The 27,867-nt window shown below is 40.0% G+C and overlaps 1 protein-coding gene across 2 annotated transcripts; it reads left to right on the top strand.

Annotated features, from left to right (window-relative positions):
* The first annotated feature begins 898 nt into the window (after positions 1-898).
* LOC132377644 (D-beta-hydroxybutyrate dehydrogenase, mitochondrial-like) lies at positions 899-27,867 on the top strand. 2 transcript variants are annotated; one of them, XM_059943835.1, is made up of 5 exons: positions 899-1,216; positions 11,998-12,108; positions 14,256-14,397; positions 20,673-20,825; positions 25,118-27,867. In XM_059943835.1, exons 1-5 carry the CDS (start codon positions 1,004-1,006, stop codon positions 25,585-25,587), a joined length of 1,089 nt encoding a protein of 362 aa, XP_059799818.1. In that variant the 5' UTR covers positions 899-1,003; the 3' UTR covers positions 25,588-27,867. The 2 variants fall into 2 exon arrangements, with proteins under 2 accessions (XP_059799818.1, XP_059799826.1); XM_059943843.1 differs by lacking the exon at positions 899-1,216 and adding an exon at positions 11,770-11,903.

The raw sequence follows: 27,867 nt of genomic DNA, 5'->3' as shown, positions 1-27,867 counted from the left end.
CAACTACCCTATCTACCTGTGAGGCAACTTTCAGGCATCTGTGGACATGTACCCCCAGATCCCTCTGCTCCTCCACACTCCCAAGTATCCTGCCATTTACTTTGTACTCTGCCTTGGAGTTTGTCCTTCCAAAGTGTATCACCTCACACTTCTCTGGGTTGAATTCCATCTGCCACTTCTGCATCCTATCAATGTCTCTCTGCAATCTTTGACAATCCTCTACACTATTCACAACTCCACCAATCTTTGTGTCATCTGCAAACTTGCCAACCCACCCTTCTACCCCCACATCCAGGTTGTTAATAAAAATCACGAAAAGTAGAGGTCCCAGAACTGATCCTTGTGGGACATCACTAGTCACAACCCTCCAATCTGAATGTACTCCCTCCACTACGACCCTCTGCTTTCTGCAGGCAAGCCAATTCTGAATCCACCTGGCCAAACTTTCCCTGGATCCCAAGCCTTCTGACTTTCTGAATAAGCCTACCATGTGGAACCTTGTCAAGTGCCTTAATGCCTTACTTCAGCTAAGAGTGAGGTGAGAAAGACTGTAAGAAAACGGCAGGTAGTGCCAGGCAGGGGAGTCGGAAGACTGAGTGATGGATGCAGGCAGAGAAGGAAAGGAGAACAGGTGGGCGGAGAGGAATGTGAAGACGGGAGAGAGCTGCCGGAGGGACGCGCAGGATCACCAGTCCCGGGTTCTGATAATGAGGTGAGAATGCGGGTCGGGAAGGGAGAGGAGATGGACGTTTGTGAACAGATGGGAGGTGGTGGGGGGTGAGGACAAACTGGGAGAAGCGGACCAGAGAGAGGAGGAGCCGGCAGCCGCACATAACTCCCGACTCGGGCACCTGAACCCTTCGGTATCTCCCCATGAAGGAAGTGACCTGGTTCTGTATCCGGGGCGGGCCGAGGCGGAGTCGATCCGGAGTGGGAAGGGGGTTGACAGCATCCGCGCTTCGCTGGTCGCTGGACAGCCGGGGGCTTCAGGGAGGCGGGAAAGATGACCAAGATGTCTCGCCCGCAGATGGCTGCCATGATGCTGTTCTCCTTCCTGCTGACCCTGGGTCTGGGCTTGTGGCTGCCCGAGATGCTGAAGACATTTTTCAAGGTGTTTGGTTGCCCGGAGGAACTAGTGACCCAGAGCATCTTCCTGGCGTATCTGATGTTTGTGCTGTGCGTGGCAATGCCCGGTCTGCCCCGCGGCTCTGTGAAGGTAGGGCTCTCCACAACGGCCTTTTACTCTGGTTAAATTCTGCACACTTGCAAGGCAAAACCCTTTTGCGGTAAAACCCGACTAGTCTCAGTCTCTGAATGATCTTCAGTTGGAGAAGTGGGCGGCCGTGAAACTGAGATTCAGAGCAGTGCATTTTAACATCTGATTTGATTATTTATTCTTTTTTCATTTTGTTTTAACTGTCCGATAATCGAAGTGCTTTGTTTTCGAAGGGCTCCGTAGTCTAAGAAAGAATTAATAAATCCATCAACTTCTAAGTAACTGCCACGGGATAATTGTCTTATTGTAATGAATTAGTTATACTGCTGCTTTCAGCATTACCATTATACTTACTGGAAGGCTATTGATTTCGTGTTGAGGATCCATTTCAAATCTGTTTAATCCTTTCCACTGCCAATGTTTATTCTGCCATTCATTGTTGTAAAGGTAAACTCAATTGAAGAAAGATGTTCTTTCTATAGAAATCAGCATAACTGATTTTTATATCATTTAATGAGCAATCTTTTTACTATGACCCCTAAAAATGTGGTTCTTCATCATTAGTCTATATTAGAAAAAAACAAGTGTTGAGGTCTAAACCTAGTGAACCCTATTGTTTACAACCTCAGGTCACAAAACACCCCTTTATTCATTGGGCTTCGCCTTTTGCCATTGATTTGATTTTGGAAACTATTTCTCACGTCATTTGGATCCCATAGGTTTTCATTTTTTTAACCAATCTACTGCGAAGGACCTTGCTAAAGTCCAGATGGACTACATCAAATGTGTTTATACAATTCTAAGCATGGATTCCTATAACTTGCACAACATTGATGGTATCTGGTTCCTATTCATATAGTTCAATTAATGGTTCAACTTAATGTCAGAGAATGTATACAGTATGCAACTTGAAATCCTTGCTCTTTACAGGCATCCACAAAACAGGAAAAAAACAAAGAATGAATGACAGAAACTTCAGAACCACAAAGTCCCCCTCCTCCTCTCCTACATAAACAACAGCAAAAGCATTGAACATCCCCCTCCTCACACTTGCACCAGCAAAAACACCAATGCCCCCCCTTCCCCCACAATGCAAGCAATAGCCAAGACCCCAAGAAACCTTGATCCAGAGTCCAACAAAAACTACAATCGATTCCAACCCTATGATATCCCAGACATGCTCGTTCTCACTAGTTAATCCTTTTCTTAGCAAAATATGAGATTCCTCTAATCAGACAGTAGTATTTCTGAAGGCAGGGAGGACTGCCAAATTGTAGTCGGAGCCTCGGCATTTTTCTCCCTTTTAACTACTGGGGTATGTTTAATTTGGCAATTGTAACTATCCAAAGATTTAAACACCCTTAATACTGTTATTTTTTTTAATCATCAGTGACATTTTGGACTAAATTGCATTAAAGGTAGCATTGTCATAATCCATTCCTTTTATGAAGATATTTTCAGAGCATTCATTCAGAATTTCACTCACGCAGGTTACCTTAAAGGTTCTTTTGAGGCCCTATACCTTCTCTTAAGTTATTGACTTTATCCTTATGTGCTCAGAATGCATCTTTAGATTTCTTTTTGACTTTGATTACCAATTTTTTCCTACTTAGAAATATAGAACATAGAAAGCATACAGTATAATGCAGGCCCTTCGGCCCACAAAGTTGTGCTGAACATGTCCCTACCATAGAACTACCTAGGCTATACCCATAGCCCTCTATTTTTCTAAGCTCCATGTAGCCATCGAGGATTTTCTTAAAAGACCCTATCATTTTCACCTCCACCACCACCACTGGCAGCCCATTCCAAGCACTCACCACTCTCTGCGTTTAAAAACTTACAGCTGACATCTCCTCTGTACCGACTTCCAAGCACCTTAAAACTATGCCTCTCATGCTAGCCATTTCAGCTCTGGCGAAAAGCCTCTGTCCATCCATGCGATAAATGCCCCTCAATATCTTGTACACCTCTATCAGGTCACCTCTCATCCTCCGTCATTCCAAGGAGAAAAGGCCAAGTTCACTCAACCTATTCTCATAAGGCATGCTCCCCAATCCAGGCAACATCCTTGTAAATCTCCTTTGCGCCCTTTCTACAGCTTCCACATCCTTCCTGTAGTGAGGTGACCAGAACTGAGCACAGTACTTCAAGTTGGGTCTGACCAGGGTCCTATATAGCTGCAACATTACCTCTTGGCTCTTAAACTCAATCCCATGATTGATGAGGGCCAATGCACTGTCTTTATGCTTTCCTAATTTCTGTTTTAATTTCTCTTCTATACTTTCTGTGCTCTGTGGCCACTCTATTAGGCCGTCCTGTGCCTATTCAATTGGCTACCAAGTGTATGCTTGTGGTCTTCTGCTCCTGCAGTCCAGCCACTTCAAGGTTCGACTTGTGCGTTCAGAAATGCTCTTCTGCACACCAGTGTTGTAACATATTGTTATTTGAGTTGGAATCTCTTTTCTGTCAGATTGAACCAGTCATGTATTTTCTCCTCTGACCGCTCATCAATATGGCATTTTCACCCACAAAACTACTGCTCACTAGACATTTTTTTGCTTTTCGCACCATTCTTTGTAAACTTTTGTGTGAAGATCAGCAGGAGATCAGCAGTTTCTTAGATTGTCACACCACCCCATCTGGTATGAACAACCATTTCATGGTCAGTCACTTAGATCACATTTCTTCCCTATTCTGACCAGACTGAAACTATCACTTCAAAGTTCAAAGTAAATTTATTACACTGGACAACAAAGATTTTGCTTCCTGAATACCTTTAGGTGTGTCTTATGAATTGTGGGCTACTGATTGTGAAAATCACAATGAACTTTCTCTATCAAAGCACCAGTTTTAAATAACCTTAAGTTTATTATTTTAATTCATAATTCAAGTCAATTAAAATGTTGCCTACAATGTAAGCTGGAAAGTTACCTATCTTGTCCAGGCGTGCTTGGGTATGTTTAGGCAGTGTGGCTGCTCCATGGCAGGACAGGTTTCAGTAATAATTATTGGGTTCAGGGCTGTAAAGATGGAATTTGCTATCACCAGGCACAAAAATTTCTATGAAGGATTTTGTTATTTGAGACGGATGCTTCCCAGAATAACTGATGCCAAGGTTAAGGAAAGCATTTTTGTTAGTCCACAAGTGAAACAAGTCATCGATGACAGGCAATTTGAAGAATTTCTAGTGGGACTGGAGAAAATCACATGGAAGGTATTCAAGGAAGTTGTTGAAATTTTTCTTGGCAACTACAGAGCACCAAACTACATGCAGCTGTTTGAAACCATGCTTCAAGCATATAAAACAGTGAAATGCAACATGTCACTAAAGATTCATTTTCTGCATTCCCATTTAGACTTCTTCCCTGCAAATCTTGGTGCTGTTAGTGACGAGCATGGTGAAAGGTTTCACCAGGACATTACGGTCATGGAGAAATGATACCAGGGCAACTGGATTCCATCAATGCTGGCGAATTATTGTTGGACACTTAAGCAAGAAGCCTCAGACACTGAGTAGAAATGAAAATCATAAACAAAATATTTTAACTTAATTGAATTGCAAAGCATCAGCACCATTATGCAATTAAACACATATTCAATATAAGTTAATTTGTTGTTTCTCCAAATTCCTACGTTATACAGGTAGTCTGGAATTATATTTGTGTTCAGCTTCAAGCAGACTATATCATAAACAAAAACAAATTCTGAGGAAGCAACACTTATGAAAAAATTTGTTGTCCAGTGGATCAAACTACATATTTGTCACCATATACAACCCTGAGATTAATTTTATTGTTGGCATATTCAATAAATCCATAGAATGATAACCATCACAGAATCAAAGAGAGACTGCACCAACTTGGGTGTTCAACCAGTGTGCAAAAGATTACAAACTGTGCAAATACAAAAAGAAGGAAATAATAAGAATAAATAAATATCGAGTACTGTACTTGAGATGAAGAGTCCTTGAAAGTGAGTCCATAGGTTGTGAGAACTTTTCAATGATGGAGCAAGTGAAGTTATCCTCTTTGATTCAAAAGCCTGATCTTTGATGGGTAATATCTGTTCCTGAATCTGGTGGTATGAGTCTTGGGGCTCTTGTACCTTCTTCCTGACAGCAACAGTGAGAAGAGAGGATATCCTTTGTAAAAAGAATAGCTGATTTATCAGTAGTTGGAAGATCTTTGTACTCAGAGAGTTAGCATTTGCGGCATTAATTTTGGATATCTGGGATATCTTTTCCCATAATTCTTTTAGACCATCTGCGTGAAAAGGTGTCTGAAAAATATCATATGCATGTGAAGTCACCCAAGTGACAGAAAAACAGTATAAATGTATGAGAGCAGTTAGGCTTGTCAAGGAACAGCAAAAAGAATGCCAGAAAGACAGAGTGAACCAGAATCCATTTGCTGTGATGGGCAACTTGTTCATCTGCAACTGGCTGGCGCTTCTTTTTAGCCAACAGGAATTGTACATGTGTTTTGGAAATCTCTTGTGTTTTAGAAATTATAATTTAGAAATCTTTGATAAGATGGACATCCTCTTGAACTTTAAATGTGTTTTAAGAATTTTATATAAATTTTAACATGTATCACTAAAGATAAATGAACTGTGTTTAAACTACATTGTTATCTCCTCCTTGATCTATCACTTTTATAGGCTTAGTGTTGTATTAAGCTCTTGATCTCTGTTATAAATGTCCTTTATTTTTACCTTAATGTACACTATATGCATCTTGTGGTCCATTTGGTTGTCATCCTCTCCACTCCCCATTTTGTATTAAATTTATCTCACGTCCACTGAATTTCCTTCAATGCTGCTATCGCTGTGGGGCTGCTGTGTCTTCAGAGTAGAAACTGCAGCACAGTGACGTAGCTGGCAGAGCCATTGCCAAACAGCATATTTGATTGTTCCTCATTTCTACCACTGACTGTGTTGAGTTAGTATGTTCTCACTAGGGCCATGTAGGTTCCCTAGGTTGCCCTTATTTTTCCCCACATCTAAGATGTGCCTGGCAGTCAATCAATTGGACATTAAATTGACCTTAGTATGTAGATGAGTGGTAGCTAGAATCTTCTTGAGGAGTTGAGAATATTGGAAGAGTAAAATGGGATTAGTAGGTACTTCAAGCAACTCACACAAAATGCTGGTGGAACGCAGCAGGTCCGGCGGCATCTATAGGGAGAAGCGCTGTCGACGTTTCAGGCCAAGACCCTTCGTCAGGACTGTACTTACTTGATGGTTAGTGTTGGGTGTTTTGGTTGTGGTGTTAGAATTTTTGCTTTCATGTCATCTTTATTTTTTTGAACATAACAATGTAACTGGATTATGTGCCCTGCATGGAGATGATCTTCCATGGATACTCCTTTAATCTGCCCAGTTTAATTCCCTGAAACTCAATTTGGAATTGAAACCCTGTACCTTTTTGTTGGGCTTGCAGAATTATGGCTTAAAAATTCTCCTGAATAAAATTTAGGAATTCTGTGTCCTTTTAGTTTTAAAAACTCTATCTCAGTTAATATTGGGCTAATGGAAAACTACTTGTTCTGGTCAGAAATTTGCTCGTTGACCTTCCTTATGTCAGTTGAAGGCCTGTTGTATACTCCAAACAGTGTGCTTTTACCTTTTTATGTTTTTGCTGAATTCCTTATTTGATAATCTTTCTAATAATGATTCTTTAAAACAGTTATGATTGTATTTTTAACCAATTCTGCCAACTTCACTGCTGTCTTGTCTGAGAAAGCCGTACACAGGAGGGTTGAGCTTCTAGTCCTGCCCCTCTATACATGTACTGTTTTCACAGTAGCTATAATAGCATATGTCCATATGTCAATCATATTTAATTTTCTCCTTGCATTTAAATAAATGCCATTAAATGTAGCCAGATTCCTTTATGGTCCACTTTTACTTCCATTTACTCTGCCTTTATCTTTTTGCCCTTCATTTCTAGTTCTTTGTTGCCCCCTTTTGACTCTTTGTCAACCTTCTCATCATCCTGTCAAGCTAATTTAAATCCATCCCAATCGTACTACCCATCAGAGTATTAGTCTCATGTCTGGGGAAGTGCAACCCACCTGTCCAACGTGTCCCAACTCCCTTAGAACAGGTCTCCTTGCCTCCTGTACTCTGAAACATTGCTGCGCCATCTTTTCAACTGAACATTCATCAAAACGTTCTGTCAATTTTCTTTGCCCACTTGCCTGTTGCATCAGGAGCAATCTAGAAATTATTACTCTAAGATCCTGATTTTTAATATTCTTGGTTCCATTTTACCACAGGTGGACCATGACCTCTCACGGCTCAGTTTCCCCCTCCAGCAAACGCTCAGTGATATCCTAGTTCTTGATACCAGAGGAGTAGCATGTTATTCTGGAATCATACCCGCAACCACAGATTCACCGTCTGTTCTTTTAAGTAAAATCTCCTTCAACTGTAGTTCGTTTGACTCTGCTCCTCCCTCTTTTCACAGTTGAGCTACTTTTGGAGTCATGGTCTTGTGCCTGGCTGCACTCTTCTGGAGAAGAGTTTTCCCATCACTTTCTGGTAAGAGCAAAGATCTTCGGAGGTCTCTTGAGCTAAATGCCCAGTCTCTTTATTTTAACGTGCCAATCGCCCTTTCCTTCTCTGACTGCACTGCCTTGAAGTACTGATTATCATCTCCGACATACTCTATTTCTGAAAAACTCGGACCATAATGGCATCAGCTGTTGCTTAAGTTTCAAAATTAAGAACTCAGACTCGTTCAGTTGATGATACAACTACTGCTTACGATTGTCCCTGACACGGGAAGCTTGTTGGAATTGTGCCATGGGGCAGGATGTGCATTCTGTTTGTCTGAGGTACCCTGTCATATTCCCTTCTGTTTTACTTAGCTCAATAAGCAGGATCTAGAATTTGAATGGCTTTGCCTCCTGAAAAAAATGAACATGAAATTGGCCATTCTAAGTCCTTGGCAGCCTATTAGAGTCCTGAAATATTATTTCTAAGATCTGAGCCAATTTTGTTGCATGCTCGTGATCAAGTATGTTACCCATCTGCTCTGTTTTACCCAATGTTAAGTCACATCTGAAACTTCCCTTTCATCTATTGCTTACAGTGTTAACTACACCAAGACTTGGCTCTCTGCCAACCTTTCGTTCAGCAATAGGGTTAATAGGCTCACATTGCAGAAAATAGTTTTCTTGGAACACAGCCCCTTCCACTGTGGTGGTGGTGGCATCCACACTGTGGTGGTGGTGGCCTCCGTTGGTCTCGAAAGACCATGGATCTGCACCTGGAGTTTCTAGGGTGCAGGCCTGGGCAGGGTTGTATGGGAGACTGGCAGTTGCCCAAGCTGCAGGCCACCAATGTTGTCTAAGGGAAGGGCACTAGGACCCATGCAGCTTGGCACCGGTGACATCGCAGAGCAATGTGTTGTTAAGTGCACAAACACGCTGCCTCAGCTGAGGCTCGAACCAGTGACCTTCAAGTTACTAGTCTGATGCCTTGCCCACTAGGCCACGTGCCAGCACACCCCTTCCACTGTATTAATTTATTAATATATTCAGAAGCAAAGAGCATGGAAGGTACCTGCTTTGTTAGAAACAAGAATAAATGACACAATGATAATTGCCTGCCAAGTGATAATGGGCAAGTCATAATTAGGAAGGAAATTGCTGAAAGGGTAAACCACTAAGAGTGAAATGGAGAAATTCAGACTGATAGGAAGGAACGGTTGACTGCAAGTTTGAATTATAAGTTGTTAACATCACAAGATTGTTTACGACAGCAGTTGTGGAAATGCAAGATAAATAATGCCTGGGTTGGTTATGATGGTATTCCCATGCCTTTCCTGCCTTTGTCCTTGTAGCTGTTAGAGGATGTGTGTTTGGAAGGTGTTACCCGAGGAGTCTCCGTGTGCTACTGCAGTCCATCCTGTAGATGGTACCCACTACCATTACTGTGTTGGTGGTGGGCTGATTGAATGGTTGTGGATGAGGTGCCTGTCAAATGGACTGCTACACCTTGTATTGTGTTAAGCATCTTGAGTGTTACTGAAGTTGCACAAATCCAGGGAGGTGGAGAGTACCCCATCACGCTATCAATTTGAGCCTTGTAAATGGTGGACAGTCTTGTGGGCGTAAAGAAGCGAGTTACTTGCTGCCGAATTCCTCACCCCTGACCTGATCTTGGTGTCACTTTGTGTCTACAGCTACCCCTGTCCAGTTTCTGATCAATGGTACCCCCCCGGATATTGATAGTGGGGTACTTGGTGATAATAATGCTGTTGAATGTCATGGAGTGAGAGCTGAATTTTCTCTAGTCAGAAATCACTGTCTGTCAAATGCGTAGCTGGAATGTGCTTGCCATTTATCAGCCCACACCTGGCTATTGCTGTTTCATTAGCTCAGGAGTCATTAACAGTGCTGAATGTTGTTCATTTATGAGCGGACTTCGTTACTTCTGACCTCTTGGCAGCAGTGTCTACCCGAAAATATGAAAGTTGCTCAGATATATCCTGTCCATTAAAAAAAAGACAAATTCAGCTCAACTATTGATTACCTATTGAGTGTATTCTCAGCAAGGTGATGGAAGGTGCTGTGATAATTCTGACAAGTGGTACCTAAATTGGTAAATTAGTTAATTACTGTCCCATGTTCCACTGTACACTGAAAAAACTTACCTTGCATGCCATTCATGCTGATCAATACTCATTTATCAATTTGCATGTGACAATAAAAATCAATTTATCACTTGATGGAACAGTCACAACCTATTCATCAATGCCTGTTTTCGGTTTTGTCAGGTCCGTTTGGTTCCAGACCTCTTCAGAGCTTTGGTCTAAACAGTGACTGAAAAGTTTAATTCTGGATGTGAAATGAGAGGCATTTTTCACCTACATGGCACAGCATGCTCTGTAAAACTGAAGTCATTGACTATCAGAGAGAGAGACAGTCCAATGGCTGGAGTCATCTCTCACACAAAGAACGGTGGTTGTGATTGTCTGTCCTTAACCATCCCACTCCCAGACAGCACCAATGGGGTTCAGCAGGGCACCGTCTGAGGCTCAACAATCTTCAACTGCTTCCTCATTGTTCTTCCTTCCATCATAGGTTTAAAATGGATCTACAGAGCTTTTACTTCTTTACAGAATATCTCTAGAAAATGAGGTAGCCCATGCCTGAATAAAGTAATACCTGGACGACCTTCAGGCTGAGCTGTTTGAGCGCTAAATAATCCTGGACAAATGATGATCTCCTGCAAATGAGAATCTAACCACCCACCCTTATATTCAAAGGCATCACCATAACTGAGTCCCTGACCATCAATGTGGACTAACCAAATCCTTTTCTAGTGCAAAAATCTCAAGTTATAAATGAATGTAGTTGTAGTGGGATTTTTAGAAGATTAATGTTAGAAACTAATTTTAGTTCCTCACTAATCAACTAGTGTTGAGTAACTGAAGGTTCAAACTGACTGAAATGAAGTAGATTGACTTTTTCTCCTCTTGTTCTCTTTCATTGCCATGTTGGATCAGGTCCTTGGCTTCAAATTCACTTTAACCGTATGATAAATGCAAATTCAAAGTAGGTACTGTTTACGTCACCATGATTCATTTCCTTGTAATCATTCACTGTGGAACAGAGAAATACAATCGAGCCACTGGAAAAACTACACACAAACCAAAACTGACAAACGATCAATGTACAACAAGAAGGCAAACTACAAATAAAATCAATAATACTGATAACATGAGTTGTAGAGTCCTTGAAAGTGGGTCAATAGATTGTGGAATCAGTCCAAAAGTGAATGACAGTATCCATGCTGGTTCAGCAGACTGATGTTTGAAGGGTAATCACTGTTCCCTAAACTGGTGTGGGATCTACTTTAATGAGAATTGAACAAACAGCACACCTATAGAAGTGTATCAAGACAATCTTGTGGAGTGTTAGAAAAAAGTTAATGTACGTGAAAATTTGTTAAATTTTGAATCAAAGTTATTGATGTAAATTACAAACAATGGAGATTGCAATAATGAATGGCAACTGGCTCTTTCTGTAAATCCCCGATCTATCATTCATTACATTTTTATAGATCATTTCCTTCCAGAGATTTCTTCTGTTCTGACAAAAGAGGCATTTGTTTCTAAACCTGGTGCACTCTATTTATTGGAGCACAAATCTAATCTATTTTGAATAGTTACAATCACCTTTGTTAAACCCTTAATGAAAAGGAGTATTATTTCACTTAAAGTAAAAGAATATTCTTTATTGTTTATGAGTTAAGTTGGTAAGTGATTTGTTATGTTCAGATCCATCTGAATCATGTCAAATCTTTTACACAAACCTGTTGAGAATTAAATGGATTATACAGTGGGAAATGTTGCAGAAATTTTTCCAAGTCAAATCATGTCTTTGGATGTCTTGTCGCGTATTGAGCCACTGTTGTATTAAATATTTATTCGAAGGGTCAGATCTCCAATTTCGATCTGCCTTGTTAATCAGTGACTGTTCAGGTGCTTCAATGTGCAATATTTTGTAATGTTTCTCTGAAATGGCATAGTCAAAATGTTCATTCTGATGTTATTTTTCAGTACTTGGATATCATGTACCGTGGCCACGAGAATGCGTGCCACTCCTGGTTGTCGGTGTTACAGCAGCTGAAGCACCATTACATTCCCATGTGGGTCAGGAAGCTGTACATGGTGTTTATCAGCTTTAATCTCTCACTTGCAGCAAGAGAATTGTCTGTTTTCTAGAGGTAAAATTAATATATCAGTATTGTTTTATTGTTTCTAGGTTGAGGATAAGGCCATCTTAATCACAGGATGTGATAAAGGATTTGGTTTTGCTTTGGCAGAGCATCTACATGCCAAGGGGTTTTCTGTTTTTGCTGCCTGCCTCTTAAAGGTGAGTGTGAGATCCACCTTCTGTGGATCTGGAATTGAATCTGCTTTGTATATTTTCTGATCATCTTTTTGCTCAATTCAGAATTATGTGGTTACGGAAAAATAAGACCCCTGTTATTTGGAAAGGATTGAAAATTTTGAGCATTTAGATCAGAATTGTTAATAAATTTCTAGTTGGATTTTCTCATTAATCAATGTGTCTTGTGAATATTAATAACATCTAGTTGGCAGGCAGGGGATTCTTGCAGTTGACCAGACTTACAACCTGGTTGCATGATGAGATGTAATAATAGTGTGATGTACTCACTAATGTTATTCACAATCTCTTTACAATTCCATACTGAAACATAAATCAATTGGAAATGTTAAAGTTAGAAATATTAGAAAATGGAAGATTACATATTTCAATATTATAAAATTGAGAACCAGAAGTGCCTGTGGCTGAATTCTTAACAATGAGTTTTCATATTTCAACTTTGCCCGAATTATTCTTCCAGGAACACAGAGAACCTTAGCAGCAAATCTTATGCCTCTATTATTTCTAATACTAACACAATTCTTGAACTTTATTAAACTCTGGCATCCATTACCTAAAGTCTGGCATGGCCAACTGATTCTTTGACAATATGACTGTAGTATTTCATAGCTCTGGGTTCAAGAGCAAGACTTTATGGCGCTGTTTTCTATCCTTTCAGGTCTTCAACTGCACAAAATTAAAGCCTTTGCACATTTAAACACTTGAGTGCAAGTTTTTCAGGTTTCCCACAAAACAATTGGTTGCATTCCTGCTTGAAATGGTTAAAAGTATTACTGAATGGAATTTAAAGTGACTGAGTCACTTATTAAAGGAATGTATCATGTCTGCAAATTTATTTACTTTTTGACTGTTGGACTCTGGACATTTAGCCTTGAAATTTCATTTTTTTTTTTGTTTAGGGGCAATTCAGGAACTGCTGATTAAAAAGGGATGGAAGTTTACCTCTTTTGCCCACTACCTTCTTATAGTTATGAGATATATTGATCATTGAATTTGAATTGTTGATCAATTTCTATTGAGTTGTTTGTATGAATCCCAGAATATCCACAATGAGAATTCCAGTAGTAGACAGATCTGACAGTAAGTTCAAAATCCACTTCCCACATCAAATTGGTCAGAATGTTATTTTATGAGGGTGACAGTCATGTTTTTATAGTTTTTGTAATTGTGCAAAAGATTAAGTGAAATTATAATTAAGATTAAAGCTGTGAAAGAGTCAGAATTTATAAAATTTCAGTATTGAAAATGAAGTTTCTAGAGATTTTTTTTAAATTGGTAGGCTTATTTGAAATTAAAAGCAGGTCCTTGTATTATTTTAGTTGGAAGATACATTTTGAAGACACAGAAAGAGCAAGGAAATCTAATGTCAGTGGTAGAAAAGTGGTAACTATATTCATATCTGATGATTAGAAGGCCCAGGGAATGGATTATTTTCAGAAGTGTAGGTTGGAAAAATCATATTGATGTTTAGGAAAACGTAAAAGAGCGGAACAGGGTTTGTAATTTTCAAAGGCAAACTTTTAGTGTGTTGATCAGCTGAGCAGTATTTGCAATGAATACAGATGGAACTTAAAAACTTAAAATTTCAAAGTAAAATTTATTATCAGAGTGAAGTAAAGGGAATTATGAGGCTATCAGGCAGGAAGTTGGAAGCTTAAATTAGGAACAGATGTTCTCAAGGAAAAGTACGGAAGAAAGATGGCAAATGTTCAGGGGATATTTGTGTAGAGTTCTTGTATAGGTACTTTCCAATGAGATAGGGAAGTTATGGTAGGGTACAGGAACTGTAGTGTACAGAGGCTGTAATAAATCTAGTCAAGAAGGAAAGAAAAGCTTACAAAAGGTTCAGAGATCTAGATAATGTTAGAGATCTAGAAGGTTATAAGGCTAACAGGAAGGAGCTTAAAAAAGAAATTAGGAGAGCCAGAAGGGGCCATGAGAAGGCCTTGGCAGGCAGGGTTAAGGAAAATCCCAAGACATTCTGCAAGTATGTTAAGAGCAAGAGGATAAGACATGAAAGAATAGGACCTATCAAGTGTGACAGTGGGAAAGTGGTCTTAATTTAGACATGATTTTTAAAAATGTGGTGTAATTGTATTTTTCTTTGGAAGGATAAAAACGGTGAAGGTGCTCGAATGCTTGAGAAGAAGAAATGTGAACGTCTAAAGGTTCTTCAAATGAACATTTGCTCAGATGAGGAAGTGCTGCAGGCGGAGGAATTTGTAAGGAGACATTTGAGGGATCCGGAGAAGGGTATGCTCTGGGTTCTACATTGGACTGTGTTATATCAGCCGGATAATTTAACAAAATGTCTTTAAGGTTATTCTGTTCGTTAACATAAAACAGTACTTAATTTTCAAAACTGATAAAAAAAAAACTGGAAATAGAATAAAAAGAGAAAATCTGGAAATACTTGTCAGGTAGCTACTATGAGGAAGAAATAGAGCTAACATTTTGGGTTGATAATCTTGCATTAGAATCCTGATGAAATACAGCAATCTGAAATCTTTATGTTAACCTTGCTTCTACACAGATGCTGCCTTACTTGTTGGGCATTTCCAGTGTGTTCTGTTTTAACTTGAGACACTATTGATCGGGATAGTGTAATGCTGATATGACATAATAAAAATGATTAGTGTGGAGATGAAGGGGCCATTTTTCTTAAGTTTCTTCAAAGTTCAAAGTGAATTTTATTATCAGATTGTCTAAGTTTCACTACATACAACCCTGAGATTCCTTTTCTTGTCACCACACTCAAAAAATCTATATAATAATAACCATAACCAAATCAATGAAACACTGCTCAACTAGAGTGTTCACCCAAAGTGCAGAAGACAACAAACTGTGCAAATACAAAAAGAATAAATAATAATAATAAATAAATAAGCAATATGTATCATGAACATGAGATGGAGTCCTTGTGAGAGAGTCCTCTGGCTGGGGGAAAATTTCAATGATAGGGCAAATGAAGTTATACCCTTTGGTTCAAGAGCCTGATGGTTGAGGGGTGGTAACTCTTCCTGAACCTGGTGGTGTGAGTCGTGAGGCTCACCCTGCTCTTCCTGATAGCAGCAGTGGAAAAGATCATGTCTCAGATGGTGGGGGTGAGGGGTCTCTGATGATAGATGCTACTTCCCTGTGACAGCATTTCACGTAAATGTGCGGAAAGGTTTGGAGAACTTTACCCGTGATGGATGAGGGCCATTTACACTACTTTTTTGTAGGATTTTCTGTTCTTCACCCTACTTTGAACTTTCTGTATTGCAGATGAAATTGATCTGTGAAAACCAGATTTTATTGGACAGTTTTGAATATTTTTTCAGAATATGCAGCAATCTGTGTTAACTAGAAAAGCATTCACTCTGCATGTGGTTTTACTGTGAACCACAAAAGTCATGAGTAGCCTGACAGTGCAGTTAAATGATAGATGACATATGCAAGTATCAGTACCAGCAGTTACTTTTTGTTACCACCAATGTGCATCAAAAGTAGTGCTTTTCTCAAAAAAAACAAATGCAATTAAGTGAATCCTTAAGATTACCTCTTCATTTTTCGTTGCAGATGCCTTTTGATATTAGCTGAACAAAGTTGCTAATTTATTTTAACATCATTAGTGGTTTTGTAATGTGTACTTGTCCTTGGTTAGGTTTAACTGAATATAGTTTGTTTAGGACTTTTTGTAATCAAAAGCATCAGAAATTAATCTTATAATTTCATTAGTTGGATTTCATCCAAGTTCTAAATGTGATAAGATTGCAGCAAGTTAATATAATTTGTACTGGGGCACGTTTATGTTTAGTTTTTAAACCAAACGTATCAAGAAAAGAAACCATAGGTTTATTTTGCCTTTCTTTTTATTTAAATAAGAAAAAAGTTGCAACCATGTGCGCTAACATCCAGTAGTTAACTACAAGCATGGTTTTGTTAACTACAAGCACCTCAGTTTGCTGCTATTCTAAATGGAAGCCAATCTCTAGCCAATTTGACTCTGTGCCATCAAGAAATGGCTGAGAGCATTGAATGTTTTTATAGAAATATAGAACACTACAGCAAAGTACAGGCCCTTCAGCCTTCCATGTTGTGCTGACCCATATAATCCTTAAAAAAAGTACTAAACCCACACTACCCCATAACCCTCCATTTTTCTTTCATCCATGTGCCTGTCCAAGAGGATCTTAAATACCCCTATTGTTTTAGCCTCCACCACCATCCCTGGCAAGTCAATCCAGGCACTCACAACCCTCTGTGTAAAAAAAACAAAAAAAAACTTACCCCTGATGTCTCTCCTAAACTTCCCTCCCTTAATTTTGTACGTACGCCCTCTGGTGTTTGCTGTTGGTGCCCTGCGAAACAGGTACTGACTATCCACCCTATCTATGCTTCTCATAATCTTATAGACCTCTATCAAGTCCCCTCTCATTCTTCTGTGCTCCAAAGAGAAAAGTCCCAGCTCTGCTAATATTGCTTCAAATGGCTCATTCTCCAAACCAGGCAACATCCTGGTAAATCTCCTCTGCACCCTCTCCATAGCTTCCACATCCTTCCTAAAATGAGGTGACCAGAATTGAACACAATACTCTAAGTGCGGTATCACCAGAGATTTGTAGAGTTGCAACATGACCTCTCTACTCTTGAACTCAATCCCCCTGTTAATGAAGCCTAGCATCCCATAGGCCTTCTTAACTACCCTATCAACCTGTGCAGTGACCTTGAGGGATGTATGGATTTGAACCACAAGGTCCCTTTGTTCATCCATACTCCTAAGTAACTGACCATTAATCCAGAACTCAGTCTTCTGGTTTGTCCTTCCAAAATGCATCACCTCACACATGTCTGGATTGAACTGCATCTGCCATTTTTCTGCCCAACTCTGCAGCCTGTCTATATCCTCTTGTAACCTTCGACCACCTACAGCTCCATCCACAACTCCTCCAATCTTTTGTGTCATCCGCAAACTTACTCACCCATCCTTCCGTCTCTACATCCAGGTCATTTATAAAAATCACAAATAGCAGGGGTCCCAGGACAGATCCCTGCGGCACTCCACTAGTCACCGACCTCCAGGCAGAATACTTTCCTTCCACAACTACCCTCTGCTTTCTTCCTTTAAGCTAATTTGTTATCCAAACAGCCAAGGTTCCAGTTATCCCATGCCTCGTGACTTTCTGGATGAGTCTCTCATGAGGGACCTTGTCAAATGCTTTGCTAATGTCCATGTAGACCACATCTACTGCCCTACCCTCATCAATTTCTTTTGTTACCTCTTCAAAAAACTCAATCAGGCTCGTGAGGCATGATCTTCCCTTCACAAAGCCATGTTGACTATCCATGAGTAGACTGTACTTCCCCAAATGCTCGTAGATCCCATCCTTAAGAATCCTTTCCAGTAGTTTGTATACCACCGACGTAAGACTCACCGGTCTACAGTTCTCAGGTTTCTCCCTATTACTTTTTTTAAACAAGGGAACTACATTTGCCATTCTCCAGTCCTCTGGCACTTCCCCTGCAGACAAAGAGGATTCAAAGATCATAGCTAATGCTCCTGAGATCTCTTCTCTCAATTCCCACAACAACCTGGGGTATATCATATCCGGCCCTTGGGATTTATCAATCTTAATGTTTTTAAGAAGATCCAGCATTTCTTCCTTAATCTCCACATTGTCCAGCACACAGACCAACTCTACTTTGACCTCATCCTGATCAAGATCCTTTTCATTTGTGAATACTGAAGCAAAGTATTCATTTAGCACCTCCCCAACTTCCTCTGTCTCCAAGCACACGTTGCCCTCTATCCTTTAGCGGTCCCACCTTCGTTCTCGTCATCCTCCTACTCTTCACATATGCATAGAATGTCTTGGGGTTCTCCTAAATCCTACATGCCAAGGCCTTCTCATACCCCTTCGAGCCTTCCTAAGTCCTTTCTTTAGCTCCTTCCTGGCTATCCTATATTTCTCATAAGCCTCTCCTACTTCCTGCTTCTTATATCTAACATATGTTTCCTTTTTCCTCTTGATGAGTTGCCTCACATGTTTTGTCAGCCACAGTTCACTTTTCCTACCATATTTTCCTTGCCTCAGTGGGACAAGCCTATCCTGAACCCAGCTCAAGTGGTCCCTAAACTTCTCCCACATTGCTTCTGTGCTTTCCCCTTTGAACATCTGTTTCCAATTTACTCTCACTAGTTCCTGCCTCATCCCTTCAAAGTTAGCCCTTCCCCAGTTAAGCACTTTACCATTTCATCTGATTTTATCCCTTTCCCTAGCTATGCTGAAGCTAAGGGAGTTGTGGTCACTCTCACCAAAATGCTCCCCCACCAAGAGGTCTGTCACCTGACCAGGTTCATTACCCAGAACTGGATCCAGTATAGCCTCTCCTCTTGTCGGCCGGTCCACATACTGTGCCAGGAATCCTTCTTGAACACACCTGACAAATTCAGCACAATCTATCCCCCTTGCACTCAGGAGGTGCCAGTCAATATGAGTGAAGTTGAAATCACCCATAACTACTGCCCTGTATTTCCTGCACCATTCTAAAATCTGCCTACTTATCTGCTCCTCGGTGTCCCGAGGGCAATTTGGGGGCCTATAGACTACTCCCAGCACAGTGATTGATCTCTTCTTATTTCTGACTTCCACCTAGACTGACTCCATGGACACTCCTTCTACAGCGTCCTCCCTTTCTATAGCCGTGATACTATCCCTGACCTGCAATGCCATTACCCCCCCCCCCCGCCCACTTTTCTACCTCCCATCCTGTTCCTTTTAAAACACCTGAACCCGGAGACCTGCATCATCCAATCCTGCCCTTCCTCCAACCAAGTTTCAGTAATGGCCACAACATCGTAGTTCCACGTACTAATCCATGTTAATCGGTTATGGAACAGTTCTCTTGACTTCAATGAGATTCATCTCATCTTCACTGATTTCCTATTTTTCTGTTGCTTTGCTGGAACCTAGTCTTTTTTTGGTTGACATGTGGAGTAGGACAGATAAATGTCCACCATCTATCACAAATTCCAGCATGATGAAGTTTGAAATTAGATTTGAAAGTAATAAGAGGAAGCTATAAGAACTTTTTGTGAGGAACTCTAATAGGCCCAAGCCTATTGTGTGATATGTGATACTTTTATCAGTCCTATGCTGGTCCTCTTCACAGATCTTCTGCACGTAAAGAGAACTCAAGCCTTTTCTCATTTTTGCTGCCAATTTCAGTCCAGTTGTCACTTTTACATTGTCCATCTCTGACTTCTTTCTGCATCTGTTTCCACCTTGGAGGATAGGGCTAACTGCAGACAGTCAATATAAGCCTACATACTCTCACAATGGTCTCGATTATATTTCAGGAGGCCCAAGGGTTTGAAAATGCTGGAAGCTGGAGTAAATGAGTGGGTTAGTCAGCACTAATGGGGGGGGGGGGGGAACACAACAGTCCATGTTTCGAGCAAGGAAGGAGTTCTCTTCTCTTTAATTTCCACCCCACCACCACATCACACTTAATGCATCATTTTCTCCACTGTCCTCAAAGCAATTTCACCACCAGCCACTACTTCCCTTCTCTTTTCAGCATTATAAAGGGGCCTTCCCCTTTGTGGCTCCCTGGTTTGCTCTTCTGTTCCTACACTTTCTTGTAGCACCTTCTCATGTAACTGCATGCACTGCAGCACTTGTTTGTTTGCTTCTGTGATTATCAGCATTCAGGGACCTACAAAGGCATTCCAGGTGTAACACTTCCTTGTGTACTGTATGCGGTGTTCTCTCCTTCATGTTTGAGAAGCTAAATGCAAATTAGGTGACCACTTTGTGGAACATCTTTATTCAGTAAGCAGGGATAACCTTGAATTTGCTGGTGCCCGTTACCTTAATTCGTTAATAAAAGATGCTGGATATCATGAGTACAGATGCTAAAGCATTATGTCCTCATTATATTACCTCACGAAAACATGATAATTCTTATTGTGGAAGGCATGGCACGGTAATGGTGTAATGGAATAAACTGGATCTAGTGCAATTTAAATAATCCAGTTTCTTTTTGTTTTAATGTGAAATAAAGCACAGACATACAGACACTTGGTGAGATTCATCATTTTGAACTAGTTGTATCATATATTCTGGGAAAAATGCATATCTTATTGGTTGTGAGGGAAGGCAAATACCACTAAGAAGCATCATAATCATTGTTGCTATTCATGATCCAGCACTAGCTCAATGGTTTTCCTTTGTCACGGTCCTCTTCTAATTAGTCCCTTTGGTTGAAAGGCCTAAAAAAAAGTGGAATCCACAGTTACTGTTCAGTAGGTAATAATTAGAAATCAAGATGCAAGCAGAGCTGTAATTTTTATTTGGTCAGGAAATAGTGATAATCAGATTAGTATTTTGTTTGTCCAGAAAATTTTCCAATGGAGAGTTTCAAACTATAGGTCAACTGTAGCAGTTCTTAATCCATTGCACCTGACACAGAGGGTGGTATGGTACTTGATGAATTTATATATCCATACTGCACTGATTGAATACGTTGTGCCCTTTATTCAGGACTTTGGGGCATGGTGAACAATGCTGGCATTTCCACTTTTGGGGAGGTGGAATTTACAAGTATGGCACATTACAAGGAAGTTGCAGATGTCAACTTATGGGGAACCATCCGAGTAACTAAGGCCTTCCTTCCCCTTATCCGGCGAGCGAAGGGTGAGTAAAACTGTGTTTTAAATCATAGATCAATATCAACTAATGGACTTGCACAGTTTTGAATTAAGAATTTAACTGTGTATTGATTGAAGAAGCCCTCACCAATCTGGTATTTATAATGTGATTTTAGTCATTTTACTTCCTGTGCTTCGTTTTGCTATCTATGCAGGTTGATATCTGTGAATACTATATGTGTGAACAAAACTTCAATGTCTTTTTCTGTATTAGAGAAAAAAAATGCCCCACTCCAATTTGAAAAAAAACGTTTCTTACATTTGTCCAAAAATCAGTATAAAGGTAAAACGTGATGAACACAAGAAAATCTACAGATGCTTTAAATCCAAAGCAACAGACACACACAATGCTGGAGGAACTCAGCAGGCCAGGCAGCATCTATGGAAAAGAGTAAACAGTCAACATTTTGGGCCAAGACCCTCATCAGCTCTGGAAAGGAAGGGGAGAAGGAGTCAGACTAAGAAGGTGGGGGAAGGGGAGGAAGACATACAAGGTGGTGGGTGATAGGTGAAAGGATGAGGTAAAGAGCTGGGTAGTTGACTAGTGAAAGAGATAAAGGGCGGGAGAAGTGGGAATCTGATAGGAGAGGACAAAAGGCCATGGAAGAAACGGAAGGGGGAGGAGCACCAGAAGGAGGCGATGGGCAGGAAGAAGGTGTGAGAAGGAAACAGGAATGGTGAATGGTGAAGCAGAGGAGGACAAACAATAATGGGAAGTTCAAGGAATCGATTTTCCTGCCATCACGTTGGAGGCTACCCAGAGGGAATCTAAGGAGTTTTTCTTCCAACTTGAGTATGGCCTCATCATGGCTGTAAAGGAGGCCATGATGAGCTTCGCAACACTCGGTCATATTTGTGTCTGTGGAAAGCCATGTGTGCAGCCTTGCTTGCTCTGATGATCTATGTATTTAAGCAGTGTTGCTTCCTGCAGCATACATTATTCCTTCTTGTCACAGCCCACAGGTGAAATAATGGACTTGTTGCAGCCTCAACTGCAAGTTGTTTTCAATCAACTTCATTAATGATAATCAAAATGTTGGTGCCTTCCCTTCACCCAGAACACCATCACCCTTTCTCCAAACAATCCTGCTAACTTTCTGTGCCAGACACCCTATTTTTTCCCTTTTCCTTTCATTCTAAGGCCTCGGCTATCGAAGTGCACTGGAAAAATATTGGTAGAGTCGTCTCTTGCCCTGAATGAGAGCCTTAGTTGATGACTGTGGTTTCAAACTAATAGTGACAGCATCTTTAATGTCCTTTCATATCTTCTGACAACAGGTCCCCTCATTGTTTGCCCATTGGATTACAGGAAGTTCAGTGAATCAGTGAGACTCACATGATCCAGTCACCTTACAACCAGATGTGAAGTACTGGCTGTTTCTCCAGTACTTCTGGTTGTTGGCTGAATGATTTGACTTGCAAACTGCGTTGCTGTTTCCAAACCTGGAACAGATTTGAATGGCCAGTGAGTCATCTGACAGCCCATCTAACAGGCAGGAACTTTCTCCCCCATGCAGCTGGCATCCAGTATTCATGTGACAAAGCAATCTGGAAACTCGTAACTTGTGTGGTACATATGTATGTAATATTGATGTGTCTGGAAATTGTATCAGCCATGATCAAATGGCAGAGCAGATTTGATGGGGTTGAATGTGTTAATTATGCTACTATGTCTTACGGTATTTATTGTTTCTAAACCCTAAAGTTACATAGTTCACAAGTCACTAAATCTGCCCTTTTTTCCACTGATTAAAAGAAATGTCTGCACAAAGGCATTGGAGTGTGGATTTAAGTCCTTGTTTACAAAGCATGTTTCTTGCCTCACTGGTCTTGACATGTATCAGCAAGTATTGTTTGCTTTCCATGCAATGAAATCAAAAGTCTTGAACTTGTCCTTTCATTCTTATTAGGCTTATTTTGGTAAAGATTTGTAGATGCTTAGTCACGGATTGAGTGACTACTTCATTAGGTACACCTGCTCATTAATGCAAATGTCTAATCAGCCAATCATGTGGCTGCAACTCAGTGAATAAAAGCATGCAGACATAGTCAAGAAAGTTCAGTTTGATTCAGACCAAACATCAGAATGGGGAAGAAATGTGATCGAAGTGACTTTGAAAGTGGAATGATTGTTGGTGCCAGATGGGGTGGTTTGAGTATCTCAGAAACTGCTGATTTCCTGGCTAGAGTTTACAGAGAATATTGTGAAAGACAAAAAAAAAACATCCAGTGAGCAGAAGCTCTGTGAGCAAAAACACCTTGTTAATGGGAGAGATCAAAGAAGAAAACCAGACTGATTCAACCTGACAGGAAGGCACCAGTAACTCAAATAACCATATGTTACAACAGTGGTGTGCAGAAGAGCCCTTCTAAATGTACAGCACGAGGAAGGGCTAAAGCATACCAGGTTATGCTCCTGTAGCCAATAAAATGGCCACTGAGTGTAGTTTTTTGTTGTTGCAAGCTTCATTATCTTCAACCTCTATCAAACGAGAGTCATGAAAACATGACTCTTATCCCAGTAAAGCAGAGAGAGATTTTGAATTAAGTACCTTCAATAATTAGAAATCTGGAATACAAAATTATGTGGTATTAATGGTGACCATGAATCCATTGTGGTAAAAATCTATTTGGTTTACCGGTTCAGACACATATATTCTGCCAGAAAACCTGCTGTCTTTATGTGTGTGACTCCAGCCTCATAGCAATGCAATGCAATTAACATTGTAATGACTTTGAAATGGCCTTATAAGTCACACACATCAGGGGTATTTCTGGATAGGCAGTGAATAGTCTGGTGAAAGGAGCAATACATCCTGTGGAAAGGGATTGACAGAGGAAATAAGGAGAGTAGCTAAGGTCAATGGGATTAGAGTTCCATGGTTAAAAAATACATCACTGAGGCATGTTATTGACTTTAAAATGTGAGAAAGATATGAAAGAAGTTACTCCAGAATAAGATTAGTGAGGTGAGAATATCTCATTAAGCCATGTATTAATAGGCTAATAAAGGGTTGTAGAGCTGGTAGATGAACTAAATATGGGTGAGTATCTTGAGAGTAGAGATCATTGCGTAAGATCCAACAGCAAAGTGAAAAGAATTTGTCCATAAATTAGAACAGATTTCTGAAAGGCGAGATGTGAACCAACTAACCAAAATTGATAAATAATATATTTAAATATATTGCAAAGGGATAAATTCCGAGATGTCTCCTAAAAATAAATAAGGAAGTTACAAGTAATTTTAGGAGGTCTTGGATTAGTAATAGTGTAACAATTATTCAAGAATTAACTCCATTTGGAACACTACATGCTTGCATGTAGTCAATACTTGGACAATGTTCAGGCATGGCTGCAAAGGTCTTGCACAGGTACTGTGTAATGGCTTTCCCCTGTAAGGGATTGTTAAGACATTTCCCTTTGACTTTTAAAAGGGTGTCATCATTTACTCCCATGTCAGCACTCTGTAGTGTGGAATGTGATTTGCCGTGAATGCAAAATTGAGCTGAACATACTGTGGCCACAATGCCAAGCCAAAGCCTGGGTAACCTATGGCAAGAGACTCATCTCCTGCCTATCCAAAGCGTTTAAACCATTGGGACAGCGTGGCCGCATAATGGTTAGCTTAACGCCATCCAGGATCAATTTCTGTGAGGAGTTTGTACGTTCTCCCCATGAGCATGTGGGTTTCTGCCAGGTGCTCTGGTTTCCTCTCACTTTGCAAAGACTTCCAGGTTAGTAGGTTTGATGACATGAGTGTATTTGGGTGGCCCAGGCTTGCTGGGCCAGAAGAGCCTGTGACCATGCTGTGTCCCTACGTAAACAAAATAAATAAATTCAAGACACAAGCTAGGAGAGTGTCCTTGCCCTTCTATTCTCAACCTCAGGAAACACCTCAGGACTTCAACTGTCTGAAATAATGGCTCATGGCTACCTTGATTAGTGATGGTCATTGAACATCAACAGTCCTCACAAACAAGAATGAACAAAGCAGAGATTAGAAACCAATTAATAATGATGAATAATGAAAGCTTTGGGGGAATATGTTCAGATATATTTCGTACATTTTTTCAATAATATTTTGTGATTGTGAAATGCTGTGAGTGAAATGGGTACTTGAATAATAAGTTCGTGATTCTGTAATAACATTCAGAATAAATCTGTGGTACTAAGTCTTTGAAAGAATTTAATAGTTCAACTGTAGAAAAAAAATTCAAAAATTTATAGTCTGTAGAATTAATTCTCTTTTTTGAATTTGACTTTGAATTTATTTTGCAGGCCGTGTTGTGAATGTCACCAGCATGTTTGGACGCATTGGCATCTCTGGCCAGTCTGCCTATTGTATTTCAAATTATGGAATGGAGGCATTCTCAGACTGTCTGCGTTATGAACAGCAACGTTGGGGTGTTAGTGTCAGCATAATTGAGCCAGGGAACTGTATAGCTGCTACAGACATCCTTACTCGAGATCGTATTGAAAACATAGCTCACAGACTGTGGAACGAAACGGATGAAGTTGTTCAAGAAGATTATGGGAAAGGATATATTGATCGACAGACAATGGCAATGAAGTCTTTCTGTACCAGCAGTTCGAAAGACATGTCTTCAGTTATTAATGCCATCACTGATGCACTAACTTCCAAATATCCATACACTCGTTATGAACCAATGGATGCTTACTGGTGGATTAGATTGCACATGATGACCTACTTACCTACGCCAGTTGCTGACTGGTTGTACAGAAATTAACCAACCTGCCAGCTTGTTACCAGAATGATCTGCTTCTAACATATTACGCCAATTTCCTCATGCTTCCAGCTCTATTACTTAGCGTCCATTAACTATTATTCTGACCCAAGATTACTCAGCAAAATTGCATTAACCTAGTTATACTGTAGGTTTTATAAGCACTTGAATGAAATAATTTTTTACTTGATGCATTTTGCAGTAGAAAATACTGCACTGAATGAATATTGCATCTTCACTTCTGACATCTGGTTCCAATTGAGGAGCAGCGCACAGCGTGCCATCACACCCATTTGATTTGCAATTTTTTGTTGTATCATCATTGATTCCTTTGAGACGTGTCTGCAATTTGTGAAGTGATTTTCCAATATAATGAACCGAGAAATGCTTTCTATGCATTTAATACACTGTACCAGGTCTTTTTGATATTTGAGAATTTAGCTTAAGGTTTCCCCAGAATTCATCCACTTTGTAAGTTAAGGAATGATGTTGCATAAACTTAAGTTTAATCCTGACCCACAGGGTTTGCCTGTGAATATATAGCTTTCCCTCAGGTGGACCAGTTTCCTTGCACGTGCCAAAAATGTGCAAGTTTGGTAGGTTCATGGCTACTGTAAATTGTCCTTAGTGCAAGTGGGTTTCAGGAGAATTGGTGAGGTAAGGGTTGACATGAAGAGTTAATTGGGATAAGTGAAGAAGTAATGGGAGCAGTGTAGAATTAGAACGGGTGGGTCCTTGATGCTTGATACAAATGTTGTGGGCCAAAAGACAGCCTTTTATGCTGTATGATTCTGAAATTTGTCTTTCTTGTACTGTTTATTGAAGGTAGCTATCCCAGAAAGTTCATGGAACTTTAGCAGGGGCCAGAACATTCATGAGAGATGCTTTTTTTCTGACTTTAACTGTATGGAAGTGAATTTACCTGTTGTAGGTGAAACTGGTGTTTACATGTACTGTATTCCAGAGCCGACTATTGTACATATTCATGATATAATCTAGGATGTTGGACCTTCCACAAGAAGAGTACATTTCCTTTCTCTTGATCTCTTATGATCCTGCAAAGTATCAGAAAATAAATTCACTAAGCTTTAAACCTAATGCAGGTAAAGAGAGGTATGTATGGTGTATTTCACCATTCTGTCTCAAATGGGTTGGCAGCAGTGATGATCACTGATAATCCTTACTCACTTGTGCATACTGTTCACCAAAAGAGGCTTGATTTGATGACGCTGTACATCATGTATGCATCTTTATTGGTGTCTCTTTGAAGACTGGTTGGTGCCAGTTGTTGAATGGGACTTCTAATTTTAAGTCAAGTAATCCTACTTCTAGGAACTGAACAAACATTGTTTACAGCTACATATTTAACCACTGGGCAACACAGCCATTATTTCCATAGTCATTCGTTATCACAGGCAGGCAATGATGCATTACAATGTTTAAATAATAGAATATCTGATTAATATAATCTGCAGTTTCTACCAATTTTCATATCTATCTGGTTCTACATCTGGAGCAGCTCCATACTATTTTGCCCTCTGGTATTGATATCTTCAGTTCTTGCATAAACTCCAGTTCAGTTTTAAGGTTTGAGCTTTTAAGAATAAGGTCAATAGGGACAGAGACAAGACAATTCATGGGAACTGATGTGAATCTTCTCTCAGGTGTATTTTTGGAAATGCCACTGGTCTTCACCTGCAAGATGTGCTTGACATAATTGGTGATGTATCTGCATTATTAATAGGTTCCATCTCTACAGTTGATTTATGATTTGTTAAAATTGGCATAAAGGAGAAGGAAAATTACATTTGAGGCTATGTTAAAGAAATAGAAACGCACTTTACTCAAGAGTCAGTTTTGAAGACTGAATAGACTGCAGAATCAGTGATCTTTGGTTGTCTGCTACAGGTGGTGCAAAACTATTCTGAGTAAGACCTCTACCTTTTTTGTTAAAAGAAGTCCATTTTTTTAATACATTTTCTATGTTGGAGATTTTGCTGGTTGTGAATCTGCTTTGAGAAAAAGGACAAAATCCCCTCTAATCATTCACATGAACCAGTCAGTGAACAGAGAAATGAATTGACTGAGGGAAATCATCTCTGCATAATTCAGATTGCGAAACAAAGGTTATCATTAACTTGTTTTGAATCTCTAACCTTGAGCAAGGTAAATATCTCTCTGCAGATGGGACATGACATGCTTACTGACATTAGATCAAAGTGAATGGTGAAGTTCATTGATACTGTGTGTCAAGATTATGTAGTTTACTCAAAATAAAACAAT

The sequence above is a fragment of the Hypanus sabinus genome, chromosome 2 (assembly GCF_030144855.1).
Source record: "Hypanus sabinus isolate sHypSab1 chromosome 2, sHypSab1.hap1, whole genome shotgun sequence".
NCBI lineage: Eukaryota > Metazoa > Chordata > Chondrichthyes > Myliobatiformes > Dasyatidae > Hypanus > Hypanus sabinus.
Note: the sequence above shows the minus strand (reverse complement) of the source record. Positions and strands in the feature narration are given on the sequence as shown.